Here is an 18,852-nt window from a genome sequence, read left to right on the forward strand (position 1 = left end):
CCTGAGTAGCTGGGGCCACCGGCGTGTGCCACAATGCCTAGCTAACTTTTTAGTTTTTTCTTTTTTAGAGATGGTGTCTCACTATGTTGCCCAGGCTGGTCTTGGACTCCTGGCCTCAAGCAATCTTCCTGCCTTGGCCTCCCAAAGTGCTGAGATGACAGCCGTGAGCCACCAAGCCTAGCCATTTTCTTTTTTAAGCCCAAATCAGTCTCACCTTGGCTAGTAATCTAATAGTTTTTACCACACTTGGCGGTAGAGTGAGGCTACATGATTCATCTTCACACTGTGGTCAGGACCAACTGCTTTGAGGATGGAGCTCACCTTCCACCATGACCCAGAAGCCCTTGCAGGCTGTGACCCTGTGCAGCTCTGGGCTCCTGCCTGGGGGGCTTGGCACTCCAGTCCGGGCAGAGTGTGTGCTGCCTGCAGGGCACCCCCTGCTGTGTGGGCTAAGCACGCAGCCTGCAGGATGCCTTCCTCTGTACTGACCACCCATATCACACTAGCTTGTCCCCCACCCACACTGCATCCCTGAGCTGGGACGGGTGTGATGAAGGTGCATGAAATGAGAGGGAGACAGAGAGGAAAGGAGGCACAGGAAGGATGGGAGGGAGGCAGGCAGAGTGGACAGATTCACGGGGGCTGTGTTGGACCCACTGAACACAGAGCCAGTGCCCCAAGACCCACTCGCAGATGAATGGGCGGAAGCCCCATCTTTCCATCTCTGCCAGGCCGTGGCGCTGGCTGCCCCTCCTCCCAGCCAGCGAGGGGACTTGCCTGAAGCCTTGACTCCTGGCCCCTGCCCAGTTCCCTTGCACCACGCCTGCCCAGCTCAGCAGACATTGCCGGGCCGTGGAGCATATGGTCCAGAATAGTGCTATGATGCTGATGGTGACCTTCTATCACTGGGCCACCACACTGCGTGGCACCTCCTATCCCAGAAAGGAGAAACCTGGGGACGCCAGTGCGCCAGTGCCAGTCCAGGCGTAAAGACGCAGTTATGTGTGAGGAGCCAACACGCAGTGCCAGGCTGCCACTCACGTGGGCCCTGCCCACTCTATTTCTGTTGGGAGCCTGGGGCTGCCCAGGGAAGCCCCAGGTCCCGCCACCTGCTCTGAGGCTCTTCCTGCAGGGCCGAAGGAAAGCCACAGGCGGTAGCGTTGCTCTGGGGACTGTCCCCCTCCAAGCTGTCCTTTCCGGGACGACCTGTGTCCCCGGCATGCAGGCTTTCCCCGCCCTGACCCGGACCCTCTCTCTGGATGCTGCGGGTGTGTGAGTGTGCAGCCGATGCCAATGCAGCCCAGGCTCAGCTCTCCCCGCACACACTGTGACCTGCCAGGGCGCTGGCTGGGGAGCCAAGGCCAGGCCAGCACAAGTGGGTGCACACAGCACCCTGCCCTGGCTCCATGGGGCCCCTTCCCTCCTGTGTCACTCCCTGGATTTTGGCGGTGCCTCGTTGTGAACCCTAGACTCCGTGGAGCTGGGCAGGCCGGGCCCCGCTTAGATTTCCAGGCTCTAGCCTGGCGCCCTGCAGTCGGCGTGCTCTTGGCAAACACTCCACGCTGAGAGGGAAGGTGCCATTCAGGCCTGGTTGGGTTCTGGAGCCCCGTCTCAGGACAGCTGGGGCCACGGAAGTGTCTAGAAGGGAGGGGAAACAGGCTAGCCCAGACCTGAGGGGGACGGGGCCCCTCTTCTGAGGGCAAGGAGCCCAAGGGCCAGGAGGGGCACGGAGAGGCCAGGCCGCCACAGGAGCAGTGCACGGAGCCACGTTGCACAGTGTTTCTTTAATGGAAAGCCAGCCACCGACCTCAGAAGCAGCCCCTCCTTGCGCTGGACCAGAAGGATAAGGGGAGACCTAGCCACCAGTGGGGGTGAGGGGGTTCTATGAAAACCGATGTCTGGGACTCTGGCGGGATGTGGGGCCTCCCCTCTCTTTGGGGCAGAAGGGCCAGGGCCTGACAGGCCTAGGGCTCCCCCCTTAATGGTGTCATCTGCGCGGGATGCTGGGCCTCCACCTCCCAACCTTCTCCAGGACTGTACAGGTTTGGGGGCAAGGCCTGAGCAGGGCAGGCTGGGGAGACCGCTGTCCCTGGGGTTTTGTGGGCAGGGGCTCGGTGCAGGCCGGACAGACAGAAAGCAGACCCAGCTCAAGGCGGAAGGCCAGAGGGTGTGGAGTGAAAGGGACAGGCGAAGCCAGGTTTGGAGAGATGGAGGAGACAGGCCACCAAGCTCAGAAGCAAGAAAGATCTGAGGAAGCACAAGACACGCACACACACAGAGAGAGAGAGAGAGAGAGAGGAAGGAAGGGGACAGAGAGAACAGAAGGGAGGACTGAGGGGAGCCGCAGAGTGGGGGAGGGTTGGAAGGCCGGAAATGCATGAGGAGGAGGAACAGAACATGTGTGTCTGGACAGGTGCAGCAGCCCTGGCAGAGCCCACTGTCCCCATTCTTATGGGCCGCCTCCTGGCTGCTGACCCAGGGACTGTTCTCCTAGGACTGGAGCCTTGGACACTTGGGTTTGGGAGTGAATGAGAAAAAAGCTTCATGGGGTGCCTCTGGGTGGCTGTGGTGGGAGAGCAGGGGCAGCTCTGAGGCTGAGGGAACATGTGATGGGGGCCGGGCCTTGCGCCCACCTGCACCCTCGGGAGCCAGGGAGAGGCCGTGATGGGGCAGCGAGCTGGGTCAGGGACCCGAGGTGGGGGGCTGGGCTGGACGCAGCTGGGCCCTGGCTTAGCTTCCTGGCTCTGCCTCCCCATCAGGATGTCTGGCTGTGTTCCCCAGAGACCCTCACCGAGGCCCCGCGGTGGCTGCAGCTGCCTCTACTTTTTGTAGTTGCCAAACTGGATGGCCAGGCGGTCAGTGACGCAGCGGAAAGTGGCCGGCTGCACCTCCCAGTAGGGCACGGGGTTGTTGAAGAGGCTGATGCCGTTGTAGTAGGCCCGCTTCACCCCGAAGCCCACGGGACAGAAGTCGTTGACACCCACTTTGGTGATGTTGTTGGAGTGCAGATAGACCACCTGAGGGCAGAGAGGCCGGGTCACGTCCTCCCTCCCTCCACGCCAAGCCCGCTGCCTCCAGGAGGCATTTTGCTGTTGCCTCTGCACCCTACTTCAAGGGCCACACCAGAGGCTCCCCGTTGTTGGGAGGAGCAAACCAAGGCATGGGCGTGTTCTTTGTGTGGGCGTCAGCCAGGATTAAGGCACCGGATGTGACCAGGGACCAGGATGAGGGTCTCAGGTGGGTCAGGTTGAGGACATGTGGGGGCGGGGCTGGGGTAGTTGTGCGTTTGGTGGTGTGGGGTGAAGGAAAGGTGGCCTGACCCTCGGGGGAGCACCCTCACACTCCATGGGGCATGAGAGGAGAAAGAGCCCTTGGGATGCCCTCCTCTTTCTTCCGGTCAGCAGAGGAGCTCGCCCTCTAGCGGCCCCTCCCACTCTCCGGAGCCACCGTCTTGCTGTCTCCCGGAGGAGCAGAGGTGGGCAGGCGAGGCGCCTGCTGGGTTGGGCTGGGAGCCCAGTGCTGGTGAACACGACAATGGCCACCAGAGGGCGCACTCGGCCCAGCATGGGCATGGCCTGCGCGGTGCTGGCTGGCAGCTGGTGCGGATGGGGGTGCTCCAAACACTTGTGGATGGAGCAGGGCTGGGCAAGACCAAGATCACTCAGCTGGCTGGGGGCTAGGCCAGGGATGGAAGCTCCCGATAGAATCCCAGGCAAGACCCTGCTCCTCCTCTTCAGCCTACTTCCTGCCCTGGGCTGCCACTGCCTTGGCACAGATCTGTGCACTCCCACGCCCACAGTTTCTTGACTCCCTGGACCCTGCCACATCTTTCTGGTGTCCGACCCACCTGGAGACCCTCAGGTCCAAGATCTACCAGGCTGCCTTGCTCGGTATCCACCATGGAGCGCCTGCTCCCTGCCTCCTCAGCACCAGCTGGGAGCATCAGGACCGCTCCCTTGCAGATGCCCAGAGCCGGTCGGTCGGGAAGGAGGGCCAGGGGGCTGAGGGACTGCCTGGGGACACGCACGCCTCCCGCAGCCCAGCCTTAGGGAACCTGGCTGTGCACGGCCAGCTCTCACCTGGAGGAGCTTGAGGTCTGGGAGCCCCGAGGGCACCCTGGCCAGCTTGTTGTTGTCCAAGTGGAGCTCCCGGAGGGTGGGCAGGAAGCTCAGGCTCCCGTTCTCGATCATCCGAATCTGGTTGTGGCCTAGGCCCAGCCTGTGAGCGGGAGAATGACACGGACTCAAAGGCTGGAGAGAAGGATGGGGAGCTGGGCGCGAGGGGCCACACAGCACTGAGGGACTCTGGCATCACCCTTGGGCGGTGCCCTGCTGGCCTCACCTGTACAGCTTGGAGTAGCGGAGCAGGTCCTCCAGTTCGATGGCCTGGATTTTGTTGTGGTCCAGGTGGAGTTCATTCAGGGTCTCAGGGAGGTCTGCCAGGAGAAGAGGGCACGGGGGAGAATGCAGGTGCTGAGGGCAGGAGCCCTAGCTCTGCCCCAGGTGGCGGGAGGGGACTGTTGAGCCTTTCCCCGAGTCGATCGGGCCTATCCAGAGCCCCCACCCTGGCCATCTGTGCTGTCGGGGGTGAGGCAGGCGTGCGGGAAGAGTGGGCTTCCTACCTTTGGGGATGCCAGTCAGCTTGGCCTCTGAGATGCGCAGGTAGTTGAGCTTCAGGCCATCAAAGGCTCCAGGTTCAAAGCCACTGTTCTCCAGTGGGTTCCCGCCCATCTCTAGGGGAGAGACCTCATTAGCCCGGGAGCCTGGTGGTCCCTGCACAGCCCCGGGTCCTGTCACTTCTGGGAGCTCCCATCTCCTAAAAGCAGTTCTGCTAATTTACCGGGCTAATTGCAAACTCCTAGCTGTTCAGGACTGCTAGCCCCAGGACTGCTAGCTCCAGGGGGAGCAAGAGGAAAGGGAGGAGTGCCAGAGATGAAGACGGGGCTCCCGGAAGCCACCCGGCCCCTCTGGCCCAGTCTCCTCTTTAGCCATGGTGATCGCCTGCATGGAGGATTTGCCAAGAAATCCGTGGAATTTCTTTTGACTGTTCTCAGCATACTCCTTCCTGAACTCAGCGTCTAAAGGTATCCCTTGGTCTCCCTTCCCCGTGGCTTGAGACAAGGCTCTGGAATGTTCTGGGAGGCCCTACAGCTCACCGATGCAGTTCATGTTCCGGAGCCCACTGAACACGCCCTTGGGCACCTTGCGGATGCGGTTGTCGTGGATGCGGAGCTCCACCAGGGAGCTGGGTAGGTTGGGCGGGATCTCCACCAGGTGGTTCTTGGAGATGTAGAGCTTCTGCAGCTTCCGCAGTGGGCTGAAGGCCTTCTCGTGGATCTTGGAGATCTTGTTGTTCACTAGGACGAGGGCCTGAAGCAGGGCAGGCGGAGGAGGTGAAGGCACGGACTCCCCGCCCCACCCGCCCCTCTCTCCGGCCTTCCCGTGCCTCCCCAGCCCACTGGGCCTTGAGGAGGTCAATCCGTGCTTGTGAGCAGAGTGCAGGGCAGGAGGCAGCACCCCGGCCCGGTCCTGAGCCCCAGCAGTGCCACCACTGCCTTGCTGCTCCAAGCCTCAGTTTCCTCACACGCACACTGGCTACAATGAAATCCGTTCTCCTCTGGTGCTGGGAGGAATGGCTGTGATGAAACGTTTTCAGCCACGAAGGGAGCCGAGCTGAGTGATCTGGTGCCGCAGCTGCGGTTGCTCAAACCCACATGAGTGAGCCGCAAGCCCGGGAGCTCCCATCACGGCTGGCTCCAGGCTTCACCCTGAAGCCCACGGGTCCCCGAACCCCTCTCATACCCCACACGTCCATGCACATGCACCCACCCAGACCCCTGCCCTCTGCTGTAGGCCTGCTGGTTCCTCCCAGCTCCTTACGTAGAGGTGCTGGAGACCCTTGAAGTCATCCTTGCGGAGCTCGGAGATGTCGTTGTTCTGCAGGTCCAGCAGCGTGGTGTCAGGGGAGATCTCTTTGGGCACAGACTTCAGACCTAGGGGCCCCACCCCCATCACCAGCATGAACTTGAGACCTAGGGCCCCACCACCATCACCAGCATGAACCTGGAGCCATCCAGCCGACCAGCCCCACTGGTAGGGAGGACCGGGGACACACACACAGGGACACCGACGGGCACACGGGGATGCCACCACAAGTGGGCACAAACTGCACAGCTCACAGCCAGACAGCTGGACCCCTCCTATGCTCACATCATGCTCGCCACCATCCCACAGGACCGGCATGTGCCCCCTTCAGAACAGGCTCTCGGGCTGCGCCTGTGCCTCCCTGTACACCCCGCTCCCCATCACTCAGGGACAAACCCAGGTCGGAGCACTGAACCACCCGCAGGTGGCAGTGGCAGCCGAAAGGACACATGGCGCTGTAGGTGGGTGTGACAGAGTCCGGGTCCAGGACGCCCGAGGTGTCAGCGCCTGAAGCTTCCTCATCGTTCATCGTGAATGGCCCATCGTCCAGGGTGAAGTCCCAGAAGCCTTTCTGCTCAAAGGGCAGGGCCTGGCTCAGGGCCAGCAGAGACACGAGGAGCCACAGGGGCCACATGGCGGATGGGCCTGGGGGAAGAGGCGGGGGGATCGTCAGCACCAGCACCCACCCATCTTCTCCATGCCAGGGGCTGGTGTTCCGTGTGTGTGGTGGCACTGCATTCCCATACCTCACCAGGGACGGCCAGACCCTGGAGCGGGAGGCGGAGAGGGCGGAGTGTGGGCCGAGGGCTCCAGGCAGAAAGGGAGTGGATGCTGCTGGCAAGGAGGGTGCCCCTTCCACTCCACTCCCTTCACCCCTTCCACTACGCCCCTCCCCATCCCGGACAGGACTTGGCTTAATCAGGCGATGAAATGTCTCCTCATTGGCAAGTCTGCAGGCCCCCACGCCTCTGAGTCTGCCAGAAGCCTGCTTTAGGGTGGGGGCATCCATGAGGCTGCGTGGAGGAGGTGGAGGAGGAATCCTAGCCATTGGCCCTCAAGCGCTTTGAAGAATTCACTTTTGGGGACATCACTGTGGTCTCCTACCCGGGCCAATCCTTCCTTTGAGTTCTGGGCTCAGGGCAGCGTGGATGAAGTTAGTTGAGTTTGGCAACTGTGAGTTGCTTCCTACCTCCTGAGCCCCCCTTCCACCCTGCCCACGTTTCTCACAGACCCTCTAAGGCCAAGGTAGGGAGGCAGGGTGGAGAAAGAGGGAGTGTCCTTTGAGGCCATGGGCAAAGTCGGCTGAGACAGCACTGTGTGGAGGCCCCAGAGGTGGAGGCCACGGCACCCCCAACACTGCCCCGGGCCTTGGCTTCCTCCTCTGGACCACCCGCCCCAGCCCCCCGCCCACACCGCCTTGGCCCAAACAGCCCTGGAGCTCCCAGATCTGCTCCCACCCTTCCTCCCTGCCCACAGCCTCGGCAGCCCAGAGAGGCCCCCCGGGGGAGCAGGCTGCCGCCAGGGTGGTAGGGCAGGGTCAGGCTTGCCTGAGTCCCCCCAGGCCCAGGCGGAGGGTGGGAGTGGAGGGGAAGCAGCCCTGCCCGAGCCTGCCCCCAGCACCCACTTCTGCTTGCCTCCTTCCTCCTCATCAGACACGGCCTCCCGTCCAGAGGCAGCCGGGAACGTGCCCTACAGGAAGAGGCTGGAGCACTGCCTCTCCTACCGCTCCATCCACCCTGACTCCCCAGCAAAGGCCCAGGTCTCACCCCAGCCTCACCTTCCCCATCTGCTAAGTGGGAATAAACATGCCTGCCCTGCCCGCCACCCAGCCTGGGGTGGCCCTCGGTGCATCTGGAGACGGGGAGCCCAGCTGGGCAGCAGGGGCCTCTGGCAGACCTGAAGCAGTCGCACGCTCATGACACCCTCACTTAGGGCCAGTACTAGCTGGGGAGGAGCTGTCTGGGGCTCCAGCAGAGCGAGTGAGCCCCCTAAGCCCAGCTGCCGGTTGCAGGGGTCTAAGGAGGCCGTGGGGAGGTGGGGGCTCTGCCCCCTAGGCCAGCACCCTATGAGCAGCCCCGCCCTGCCTGATGCTTCCCCCGTTGCCCTGGGGGCTGGGCTGGCTGCCGGGGGCTGCCGCCTTGGAGTCCTTGCTACCAGCGGGCCGGGGGCCTGAGGCCACTTCGGGGCCAGGTTGGGTCTGAGCACAAGCACTGTGCCTCCAGTTCCATCAAGCCCAGGGGAGGGTTGGGATGGAGGCCTGTCCTGTCGCCCCCATACAGCGCTCCAGGGAGCATCTGCTGGCACAGGTCCCCCCTGCACTGTCATCCCCCCTAGAAGCCACCCATGCCCCCTCCCACACCTGTGGACAGAGGGGCCTGGGGTGAGGCTGTGGCTATAGCGGCTGCCAGGCCTGTGGAGTGGCCTTTCTGCAGCCGGCCCCAGAGCCCTCCTGAGCCCACAGGCCCTGGGCCGCACTGCAAAGCGGGAGTCGGAGCCCAAGGCTTAGCTCAGCTGCCCCCTCATGTGGAGCTGGACTTCATGCTGACCCCCGGGGTCACCAGGAGGCCCCTGCTGGGGCAGCACCGAGTCTCCCTCATTCTTCTGAGCCTTGAGAGCCCACAGTTGCAGCCCAGGGCCTGCCAGCACCAGGCCGGCCCAGCAGGACCTAGGGGAACCCCCCGGAGGGTCTTGGCCCCCAAGTAGGGAGAAGGCTCAACACTCACCTACCTGGATGGTGTTTCCCTTCCTCCGGGGCAGGGCAGGGCCTCCGATGCCTGCTGCCACTGTAGGACCCTCTCCCAGTGCCACTGGACCCCCGGGGGCAGAAGGAGGAGGAGGAGGAGAAGCAGTAGGAGAGAACAGGAAGGGCAGGATGGAAGCAGGAGAGCAAGATGGAGTGGGGGAGGGAGGAGACTGCCCTGCCCCTCCTTGCCGACGCCCCTGCCAAAGCCGCTACCTCCCAGGGAGAGTGAGTCAGGGCTGGAACACCCCACCAGAGCCCTGGACAGGTGGGGTTGGGGTGGTCCGGCTGGGCCGAGGGGAGGCTGTGGGGAGGGGCTGGGGAAGGCTGAGGGGACAGAGGACCATCTGACCATGGCCAGCTTGGAGCCCCCCAGGACCCATGCATTGGCCTGGAGGAGGACTCTACAGGGACTCCTGCCCCGGGGCCAGGGGTCTCCCCAGGAGCTGGGACTTCCCTGCAGGCACTCCTGTTAGGGAATCGGGCCCTCCACCAGGGCAGGGGGCACAGGCGCAGGGCAGGCCAGTCACGGCAAGACTGGCCATCGGGGTCTCAGGTGGGTTCCCGGGACAAGCTGTGGGGCAACGAGGGCTCTGGAGGCAGGCTGCCTGATACGGTGGGACGTCTGGGGGGTCTCCAAGAGACTGAGAAAGGGGCGAGGGGAAGAGGTTCTCTCGGAGCGGGGAGGGAGGCTGAGGGCTGGGAGGCCCATACACCCGGGCCCCGTGACAGAGGCAGTAGGACAAGGTTTGGCTGGTTTTCCATGGCTCATGGCTGTGCCCAAACAGTGGGCAGGCTGGAGGGGTGGGGGCCGGGCAGGCTTCCCGGCACATCCCTCATTTCCCCTCAAAGAACTGGCACAAAACTGAGACCTCTCCCGAGGAAGGGGCAGGCTCCGTGTCTGAGCCCACAGGAGGCAGCAAGGGGCCCATGAAGTCAGAGGGAGCCAGGGAAGCCTGGGGGGAAGGATCCCCTGGAGCTGGCATGATGAGTATCCCCATTTTACGGACACAAAAGCTAAGGCCGAGAGACAGGCTCTGGTTTCTCCCAAGTCACTCAGCCTGACTTGGAACTCAGCTTTGGCGCCTCCAGGCCCTGCCTGAGCTCTCAGCTGTGCTCCTCAGCCACAGGGGCTCCAGCCGCGTCTCTGGGCCTGTGACAGGCTGAATGCCTGAGACTGGGGGTGGCAGTTTGGGAGGTCCTGGCAGTATAGGCTCAGCTGTCCTCCCAAAACCTGGCCCCTGCCTTCTCCCCACCACCTCACACCGAGCCCCTCCATCCTGCCAGAACATGCACACACACACGTACACACACAAACACACACACAGGTGCACACACACACATACACGCTCATATACATACACACATGTGCACACACACATGCACACGCCTATATAAAACACACATCCACACACATCCACATACATGCACACATCCACACACATATACATGCACACACCTATACACACATGTACACACATATACATGCACACACCTAGACACACACACGCACACCCATGTATATACATTCACATGCACATGATACACATATACACACATATATACACAGATGCACACACACTCACGCATACATCTATACACATACATGCACACGTACACACACATGCACACATGCACACACGCACACATACACACGTATACACACATATACGTATGCACACACATACATGCACACATCTATACACACATGCATACACATTCACATATACATATGTATACATACACATATACACACATATATCCACACAGAGATAAGGCAGGCGGGGACCCCAGCCCAGGAGGCAGGAACACCCCCTAGTCAGATCCTGTGAGATCCACAGCAAGTCCCTCCAGTCCTCAACTCTCCACCGCCACAACTGAGGCCTCTGGGCCTCAGTTTCCCTTCATTGGCCTCCCTGGGTGTGTCCTCAGGGACTTCAGGGAGGGTTTCAAGCCCCACCAAAGTGTGCCCTGAGCTCCCTGGATGCCATCTCTTTAGAGCAAAGGACAGGAGCAGCAATGGCATAAGCCCCAGTTTCGGCGACCGCAGGTGGGAGTGAGGGAGGAGGCTGGGCTTCCTGGAGCCTCCGCCCCCACCCCAATAGGGCCCTCCTTGTCTGCCCCTCTGAAAGCTAGCGCAGTCCTCTGCACTGGATTGCTCGAGGTCACGGCCAAACAAGACGCGTTGGCAGCCTCTGAGAACATGGAGGGTCCGTGCCAGGCATTCAGGCCAGGCCAAGGGCGGCGGGAGCAGGGCTTGAGGTCTGGCGGGCCCTGGGAGCTCGCCTGCAGATGGTGTGGCTCACAGCTGCCAAGTGGCAGACGCCGGATGCTGTCTCCGCAGCCTCAGCCCTGGGCGTCTGCCCCCCTGAGCAACCCGACCTGAACTCTGACACACGTGCCACCTTCCACGCAGCCCGGCGGGGTGCCTGGGACTGTGTCCTTCCTCCCCTCCCCTCTGGCCGCCAAAGCCTTTTGGGCCCAGTTTCAACCAGCAGCCTGGTGCTCGTGCCCCGGCTGACACCCGGCCTGCCCCCTGCCACTCTCCCAGGCCCCAGTTCACCAGTCCCACCCCGCCGATGGCTCCAGCCTGTACTTGGGCATCAACCAGAGAGGGGATGTGTACCCTCCATGGCCTTGCCAAAGCCTGGTGTGTGCGTTCATCTGTGGGAGTGGCTGCCTGAGCGGCTGGGGGCCGGAGTGGGGAAGGGTGGACCCAGCCACATTCCAAGCCCCTGCCACTGCCCCAGCACGCCCTTCAGGCAGCCACGCTCGGGCGTCTGCTCCCCTTGCAGCCACGCGTGGAGGGGCTGGGAAACCCCGGCTCATCTGCTGCTCAAATCCTTTCCAGAGGTTTTCTGGCAGGGTGGCCACAAGGGTGGAGTTCCCCCTTGATGCGCCCAGCCACTTCCCACCTCTGTGTGCCAGGCCTTTGCAGCCTGTGGTGCCCATGTCAAGGTCCAGCCTGTCTCCACAGTTGGCGGAGTGCAGGACCCAGCCCTTCCCACTGTGCGCTCCTGGTCCTCTGCACACGGACTACTGCTGCCCCCTCCCACTCCCCGAAGAGATCCGGGGCCTCCTGCTAGAGTCTCCAAGGAAAAGGGAGGATGCTGTCACCTCTCAGAGGCAGAGCAGGGGACTCACGTGATTTCTTGACTTAGCCCCCTGCCGTCCCCCGTTGACTATGAGAAGGAAGCCATGCTCTTAGGACTTGATGAGGGGGTAAATTGAGGCTCAGGGAGTTGGCCCCAAACTCTTGCCCAAGGCCACACGGTGAGGAAACAGCAGAGCTGGGACTGCACACACTGTCTGTCTGTCCGTCTGTGTCCTTGCCCACATGTCTGGACCCACCCTCTCCCACTGCAGACGGTACCACAGGCCCCGAAGCTGACACGCCTCACACTCTCGGGGCTGTGCGGGGGCTCCCCTGGAAGCATGGCCCTTCTCTCTGGATGCCACCATCAGTAGCCTCCCTGTGGCCCACAGATCCAGAAGCCCCTCCTCAGCCCCCACACAGCCAGCAGGGCAGCCCCCGCCCAGCCTCTCACCTCTGCCTCTGTCTGCAGGGAGTCTCCTGGAAAAGCCATCGTCTCCCCAGGCGAGCACTTCAGGGCCCCAGGGAAGATGTTCCCGGCCTGTCCCCCAGAGCCTGGGGCCCTGCCTCCCTCCTTCCCTGGTACAGGCCCACCAAGGCCCGGAGGGGAGGGGAGGGTTTCCTGCAGCCCCTCCCTGCCGCAACCCGCTCTCTGCCAGGGGCTCGGGCTGCGCTGGGATTAGCCTCCTCCAGCCAGCCAGGGCGGCCCACAGCCTGCTTAGCTTCAGGCTCCTGGGACTGCTGGGCTCCCATGGCTGTGCGTCTCTCTGCATGAGGGCAGCCTCCAAGAACCATGGGATGGCAGTCAAGGCCAAGCAGGGACTCAGACTTCCAGAGGATAGAAGTCACACTGGCTTCCCAGGCTTCCCCTGCCTCCAGGTACAGGGCTGCCTTCTAATCTTGTGGCCACCCAGGAGTCTGCCCACTATGCTCCTCTTGGCCCATCTGAACACCTCAGGGACCAAACAGGGCTGGGATGCCCAGCAGAGGCAAGTTCAAGAGACCCACAGAGTCCGCTGGGCCCCTGGTCCTCCAGCTCATCTCAGGCCGGTGTTTAAGTGGAGCTCAGGCTTAAGATGCAGTAGACCGGGAGAGTTCCATGCAGGAAGGCTGGCTAGAGCCCCAGGCCCCTAAGCCTCAGAGATGAGCCCCATGGGAATGGGCAGCACCTTCACCAGGCCTGCCAGGGAGCCGGGACCTGACCCTGCCCCTCGGGCTGGCTGGGATCAGAGCTGCGCAGGCGGGAAGCTGGGAGTGGGAGGGTTCTGCAGTCCTCGGAAGTGCCAAGGCTGGTGGCCCCTCCACAGCCACCCCAGAGGCTGCTCTGACCTAGAGCCATGACGGGGCGGGGGAAGAAGGCAAATGGCAGAGGGGGCAGCTGGGGCGGTTCCCAGGAGACTAGAGTCCCAGAAGGGGCTTCTGGCTGTGGGCTCCAGGTCGGGGAGGGGACCTTCTGGCCTGGAAGGGGACCTGGGGAAGGAGGAATGAAGCACAGGCCCCACCCCTCCAGAGGAGGTGGCCCCAGGCCTTCCCCAGGGAACCCTGGGAAGCTGGTTCTTTCTGGAAGGCTGGAGAAGGGCCTGGCCATGAGTCCTGGAGGCCACTTAGGCTAGGCGGGCCTCAGGCCCGGAGGACTGAGCCATGCGCCCTCCCCACAGCGCAGCGCCTCTGCACACACCCCCCAACTGCTCCCTCTAAGACTTGCAGAAAGGGCTCTGAGTGGCCGAGCTGTGGCCCCTGGTCTCCCAGCCCAGCATCTGAGCAGAAGAGGACAGGAGCTGGGGCACTGATCGCCCCAGGCCCCGGCCGGCAGGGTGGGGGCCAGGGCGGGCAGGATCCCGGGTTGGGCTGCCTTCCGAGGGAGCTGGTGCCCACCCAGCGGCCTGCAGCCCAAGGCAGGGTGCCCTGGGAAAGCCACCACCACCCCCAGCCCCTCGGTGTGAGCAAGACCCCCAGCTGGTGTGTCCCCACCCAGCAGTGGGGTTCCCAGGCCTGTAGGGGGCTCGGTGATGGGCCTGGATGCTGGCGGGGCAACGTGGGGCAGGGACCAAGCTCTCCTGCCCACAGATGAGTGGGAGGGGGTCGTGGTGGGCATGGGAAGACCTTTCCAACCATCAGGGGTGTTGGGGGGTGAGCAAGGCAGGGGAAGGGCCCTGGCAGGTGGGGTGCCAGGGACCCCAGGGCTGTGGCTAGGCCTGTGGGTGGGGCGTGTGCTGGGGATTCTGTGGGCCGAGGACATGTGACTCCCCGGCAGGCTGGAGATGGTGGGGGGTGGGGGTGGGGGTGGGGGTGGGGATGGGCCCGGGAAGCACTGGAGACGGCAGTGGGGGAGGTCCCCATCCCACCTCTATACAGGGTGGCAAGGACTCAGAAGCCCTTGCTGAAGGCTCTGAGTGCTAACTGTCAAGTGTGAACTCATTACAAACCCCTCCTCTGGGGACTTGGCGCTGTCACTGGAAGGGACACGCTATAGCTTTGTTTGAGTGACTCTGGAATGTTGCTAAAGACAGGAAACTCATTCTTGCCTTGGAAACACCCTCCTTCCTTTCCCAGACTCCCCATCTATGCGTTGGTAGGGTTAATGCCCACTGCCACCTGGGTCCTTGGGGCTTGAAGGTGGGCCAGGGAGGCCAGGGCTGCCACCCACAGCTGGCCAGCTTGCCATGGGAGCCCTCTCTGCTCCCTGGCTCACAACCTGCTCCCACCGCCCAGCCCTGGTGGCTTGGAGGCAGCCCTGCATCTTCCTTTCAATATACCCACACGGGCTTGCCCTCAAAGGCTCACCATACTGGCCCACAGTGGCCATACATGGGCACGCTCTACACCAAGACACCCATGCTCATACACCAGCTCTGCTGGGGTGCGGCTGGCACTGGCGACTGGGTGTCACCAGGAGGTGCTCACCTGCACCCCCGGGTGCCGGTCCCCGGGAGCCTTTCTGGCACGGGGACAGGGGGGCTGAGCATCTCCAGCTTGTCTCAGTTCCAATTAGTTGCTATAGGGCAGAGAGCTGGCAGGCCAGGGAGGGGCGAGGGCACAGAAACAGGAGCCCCTGAGGATGGGACCTGAGCAGTCTGGCAGCCAGGACAGCAGGAGAGAGGCCTGCCTACCAAGACAGACCACTGGAGACTGATGTGCCCTGTGCCCTGCAGATCCCTGGGCCCCCTGCTCTGCTCAGCAGGAGCTCAGGCACCCAACCCCACCCATGGAGCAGTGAGGGGGCGCTCCCCTCCCTGGGCCTTCCAGGGCACTCTCTTGCTCCCTCTCCTGGGTCCCTTGGCAGGCCCCTCTGGGACCCCAAGCCAGGTCCGCCCTGGGGAACATGGCACAGTTGCCTGATTTTCTCTCCTTCCCCTCCCCATCCATTCTGAGTCCCAGTCCAAGGGGGTCCTGGAAACAGGCAGGGCTGAGCCACCGAGGGCTCCCAGGACCCAGACTTCTCACAGAGGACGTAGAGGCAGAGCGTTAACCTGGGGGTGAGCGAGCGAGGAATATCTGGGCAGGGTGCCTGGGGCGTGCCTGGGAAACTAAATCTTTCAGCCCATGCCAGGGACTGGCCTCGGGCAGTGCAGCGGAGGACTGCTCCTGGGTGCTGAGCTCGGTGGGCACCGGGCGGTCCTCCCCGAGCCGACCCAACCCGGGCCAGGCGCCAAGCCCTGGAGCAAGGAGGCGCCTGGGCAGAGCGAGGCTGAGGGAGTGGAGCATGCGCCTGGGACTTGCAATGATGAAACAGGGCCGTTGGCAAAGCTGGGGTGCCAGTCACCCAGCCACGCTCTAGGGTGGCAGCCAAGAAGACGGACCCCGAGTGGGAGGCAGAGAGACAAGAGCTGGATGAAGCAGAGCAAGGTCAGAAGGGAGAGGGAGAGGAAGGGGTGAGGGAAAGGTGCGAGACGAGGCAGAAACCTGACAGGGACCAAGGGGACCGCAGGGTGGCGATGAAGGGGCGTGGATCAGCAGCCTCCAGAGAGCACTGGGGAAATCTGTGGACACCCTCGGGGCACTGGGGACAGCAGGACCAGGGCTTGGGACAGCGGAGGCAGCAGGGCCAGAGGCGTCTCTGGGTTGCTGAGGAGGCAGCTTGAAGCCAGCCCTACCTGGAGAGGGGAGGCGCCAGGCGCAGGCTGGCTAGTTGGCGGGCTGGGGTGGTGGGCCGTCCGCGCGTCTATCTGTCCGGTCTGTCCGGCGGACTGAAAGCAGCTACTCACTCCTGGGCAGTTTGTGGAGAGAGGGAGACAGAGGCGGCGGGAGGGAGGCTAAAGGCTGGGCAGGCGGGCCGACGGGGAGGGGACGGCGGGGAGAGGGCGGGGAGGGAGGAAAGGAGGGAGGGGGCTGGTGGGGCGGAGAGGGCGGGCGGGCAGGAGGGGGCAGGCTTCCCGGCCCCCCTGGCAGCTTCAAAGGGAGCAATTTTCTTGTAGACGGCTGGACTAGCTGAGCCCCCGCCCCCTCGCCCCCACCACCTCCCCACCCTCCCTCCCCGGCCTGGGGCAGACAGCAAAGGAACGGACACACTCGCACTCACTCAAACAAGGACCCAGAGAGTCGAACTTTCCACTGCCCAGATGGGAACACTGAGGTGCTGGCTGGCATCTCGCCAGGCAGAGGAAAGAGAGATGGAAGAAAGACGCGGGGGAGGCGGCCTTGGGCTGCTAGGCCCGTGAGTGGCCCCTGGAATTTGGTCCTGAGCCTGCCGGGAACCTGCTTGGGCCTAAGCAAGGAGGTGGTTTCTCCAGGATCAGAGAGGTAGCTGTTGTGGATTTCTGGAAGGACTTCACGTAGGCTCCTGGCGCCCTGTACCCGCCCTTCCACTCCAGCCTTTCTTCCCTTAAAAAGCGGGCCCGATCCGTCTGGTGGTGGCAGGACGGGGCGGGGGCTCCCCCGCTTGCCTGCCGTGAGCTGATTCAGAGACGAAGGATCCAGCGAGTCAGTCTTCTTGCTCAACCCCTGCAGGTCCCCTCGGACATGAGAACCACTCTGTGGGTGGCCACTTCCTCTGGGCTCAACCCTGTGCTGGTCACTTACGGGGGCTAACCGGGTTACCCCACCAAGCCTCGGCCACTTCCTGAGGGCCCAAATGAGTCCAGTTCCTCCAGTGTCTAGAGCCCAGGTCCTTAGTACGACACTGCCCCCCTGTCCCGTAGTGTCCCCTTCTTCCCTCAGCAAGAGCAGCTCCTGAGACACAGCGGTAAGGGTTTAGATGGAGCGAGAGACAGATCTGCAATAGAATTGGGGGCCAGGAGTGCGGAAGACCAAAAGAGAAAATTGCATATTGAGAGAAAAAGCTCGAAGGGGCAGAGAGGGAGAGAGGGGTGGCTAGAGAGAAGCGGCATCCAATGGAGAGAGGACAATGTCGAGGGCTGAGGGTCTTCACCCCCTGGCAGTGCCATCACTCAGCCGGGGGGTGGGGTCTGGGAGGTCCCAGGCCAGGGAGGATGCTCCCAGGAGAGCTCTACCTGGGGGCATGGCAGGGCACAGACCCCCTTCCTGTTCACCAGTGGCAGCTCAGGGCCTGGCCAGGACCTGGGACACATGGCACTTTGACCAAACTGCGGTACCTGCCTGCAAGAAGCTTCTAGACTGGGCCAGGGAGAAGAGAGACGTGGGAAACCAGGGGCCAGGCTGGTAGCCCTGGTTCTCTCTTGATTTCGTGGTTGGAATGAGGAGATTGGAGACCACATGTGCCCTTTCCAGACAAAGGGGGTGGCTTGTCTTTCGGCCGGTTTGTGTGTTTTACCTTTTGCCCAGCCTCAGCGTCCGACTCATGGCGGCCTGGTCTCATCTTTGTCCCACCCTCTTTCCCTCCCCCACTGCCAACTCATTCATGGAGAAATATGTCGGTAGAGACTGGGACAGGCAGCGAAGCCTGACTAGCAGTCTGGGTGGAGAGAGAAGCATTTGGAAACATTCCGCTCAGTGACAGCAGCCAGTCGCAAAAGGCCGCAGGGCCTCCGGTTCCATTCATTTGAAATGTCCACAATACGCTCCCCGGTGGGGACAGAAAGCGGATTCGTGGGCAGTGGGTGCTAGGGGGGTGGTAGCTAAAGGTATGGGTTTTCTTTTTGAGGTGATGAAAATGTTCTACAATCGACTGAATGATGGTTGCACAGTTCTGTGAATACACCAAATGAAAGCCCTCGCCTTGTACGTGCTCAATGCGCAAATCGTGTGGGAAGCACAGTCACTCTCAGTAAAGCCGTTTCAGAAAAAAGGAGAAACCCACTCAAGGCACGCCTGTTGCCCAAGGTGCTGGTACCCAGTACCTTCCTGCACTGCTTGGGGACTGAGAACCCAGGAGCCGTCACTCAGGGCCTCAGCCTCCAGGAGTCCCAGTGGGGGTGAAACAGCTCTGAATACCGTGGGGGCACAGGGCCATGCGCAGTGCCAGAGGCTCAGGAGGGCTACCTGGAGGAGGTGAGCTGGAGCAGACCAGTAGGGAAGAGGGAAGTTGCCGGTGGAAGGAAGGGCACACGTGCGGGGCGGGGCGGGGCGGGGGTGTGGGGAGACACAGGGGAGCCAGGCGACGCTGCAGTCCGGCCCTGCACCGACCTCAGCCTCAGGTCTCAGCCAGGCATGTTCCTGGAGGGGGCTTGGAAGTGGCGATGAGGCGACACCCTGCTTGGGCGAGACACATTATGCATGCACCTTGCAGCTCTTACCTGAAGTTGGGGGCTGCTTCTGGGGGCAATACTCATACAAATACGGTCCTTGTGCCTGGAAGGTTCTTGTATCTGTGGTTTGCAGTCTGCAATAAGCCATAACTGCACGCCCGGCCCGGGGCCCACTGAGTCACTCGGCCTGGCCCTCTAATTTGGGGGCCACTCCCAGACCAGCCCGGCAGTACCTCAGTCCTAGGGCCTCCCCCTTCTGCTCCCCCTCCCACTCCCCCGTCCTCAGGCCTGGGCTCTCTCTGCAGCGCAGAAGGTACTTTGATCCCAGCTGAAGTGCTCTAGGAACAGAGCTTCCTTGCTAGCGAGCAGAGCTGGCGGGCAGGCAGCCTTCTGCCCTTCTGGCCTCTCAGGGCTGGGAGGAGGCAGGGGGAGCAGGGGGAAGGCAGGCACGGGGGGCGCAAGGCAGGAAGGAAGAGCAGGCATTTCCTG

The 18,852-nt window shown here is 62.6% G+C and overlaps 1 protein-coding gene across 1 annotated transcript; it reads right to left on the minus strand.

The window, feature by feature from the left end:
* Positions 1-1,777: 1,777 nt before the first annotated feature.
* On the minus strand, positions 1,778-15,982 carry BGN (biglycan). Its single transcript, XM_032757937.2, has 8 exons — positions 15,853-15,982; positions 6,321-6,569; positions 5,880-5,992; positions 5,156-5,369; positions 4,622-4,732; positions 4,342-4,435; positions 4,080-4,218; positions 1,778-3,017 (listed from the first exon to the last, which is right to left on the minus strand). Exons 2-8 carry the CDS (start codon positions 6,556-6,558, stop codon positions 2,820-2,822), a joined length of 1,107 nt encoding a protein of 368 aa, XP_032613828.1. The 5' UTR covers positions 6,559-6,569; positions 15,853-15,982; the 3' UTR covers positions 1,778-2,819.
* Positions 15,983-18,852: the final 2,870 nt, after the last annotated feature.

This window comes from Hylobates moloch, unplaced genomic scaffold (genome assembly GCF_009828535.3).
Source record: "Hylobates moloch isolate HMO894 unplaced genomic scaffold, HMol_V3 SCAFFOLD_7, whole genome shotgun sequence".
NCBI classification, from domain to species: Eukaryota; Metazoa; Chordata; class Mammalia; order Primates; family Hylobatidae; genus Hylobates; species Hylobates moloch.

Excerpts from the sequence above, each read along its gene's own strand:
- BGN (XM_032757937.2), bottom strand. The coding sequence starts at position 6,558 with ATGTGGCCCCTGTGGCTCCTCGTGTCTCTGCTGGCCCTGAGCCAGGCC. Across the intron at positions 5,993-6,320 it reads GGTTCAGTGCTCCGACCTGG|GTCTGAAGTCTGTGCCCAAA; the intron begins GTTTGTCCCTGA and ends TGGGGCCCCTAG. Across the intron at positions 4,219-4,341 it reads CGCTACTCCAAGCTGTACAG|GCTGGGCCTAGGCCACAACC; the intron begins GTGAGGCCAGCA and ends TCCCGCTCACAG.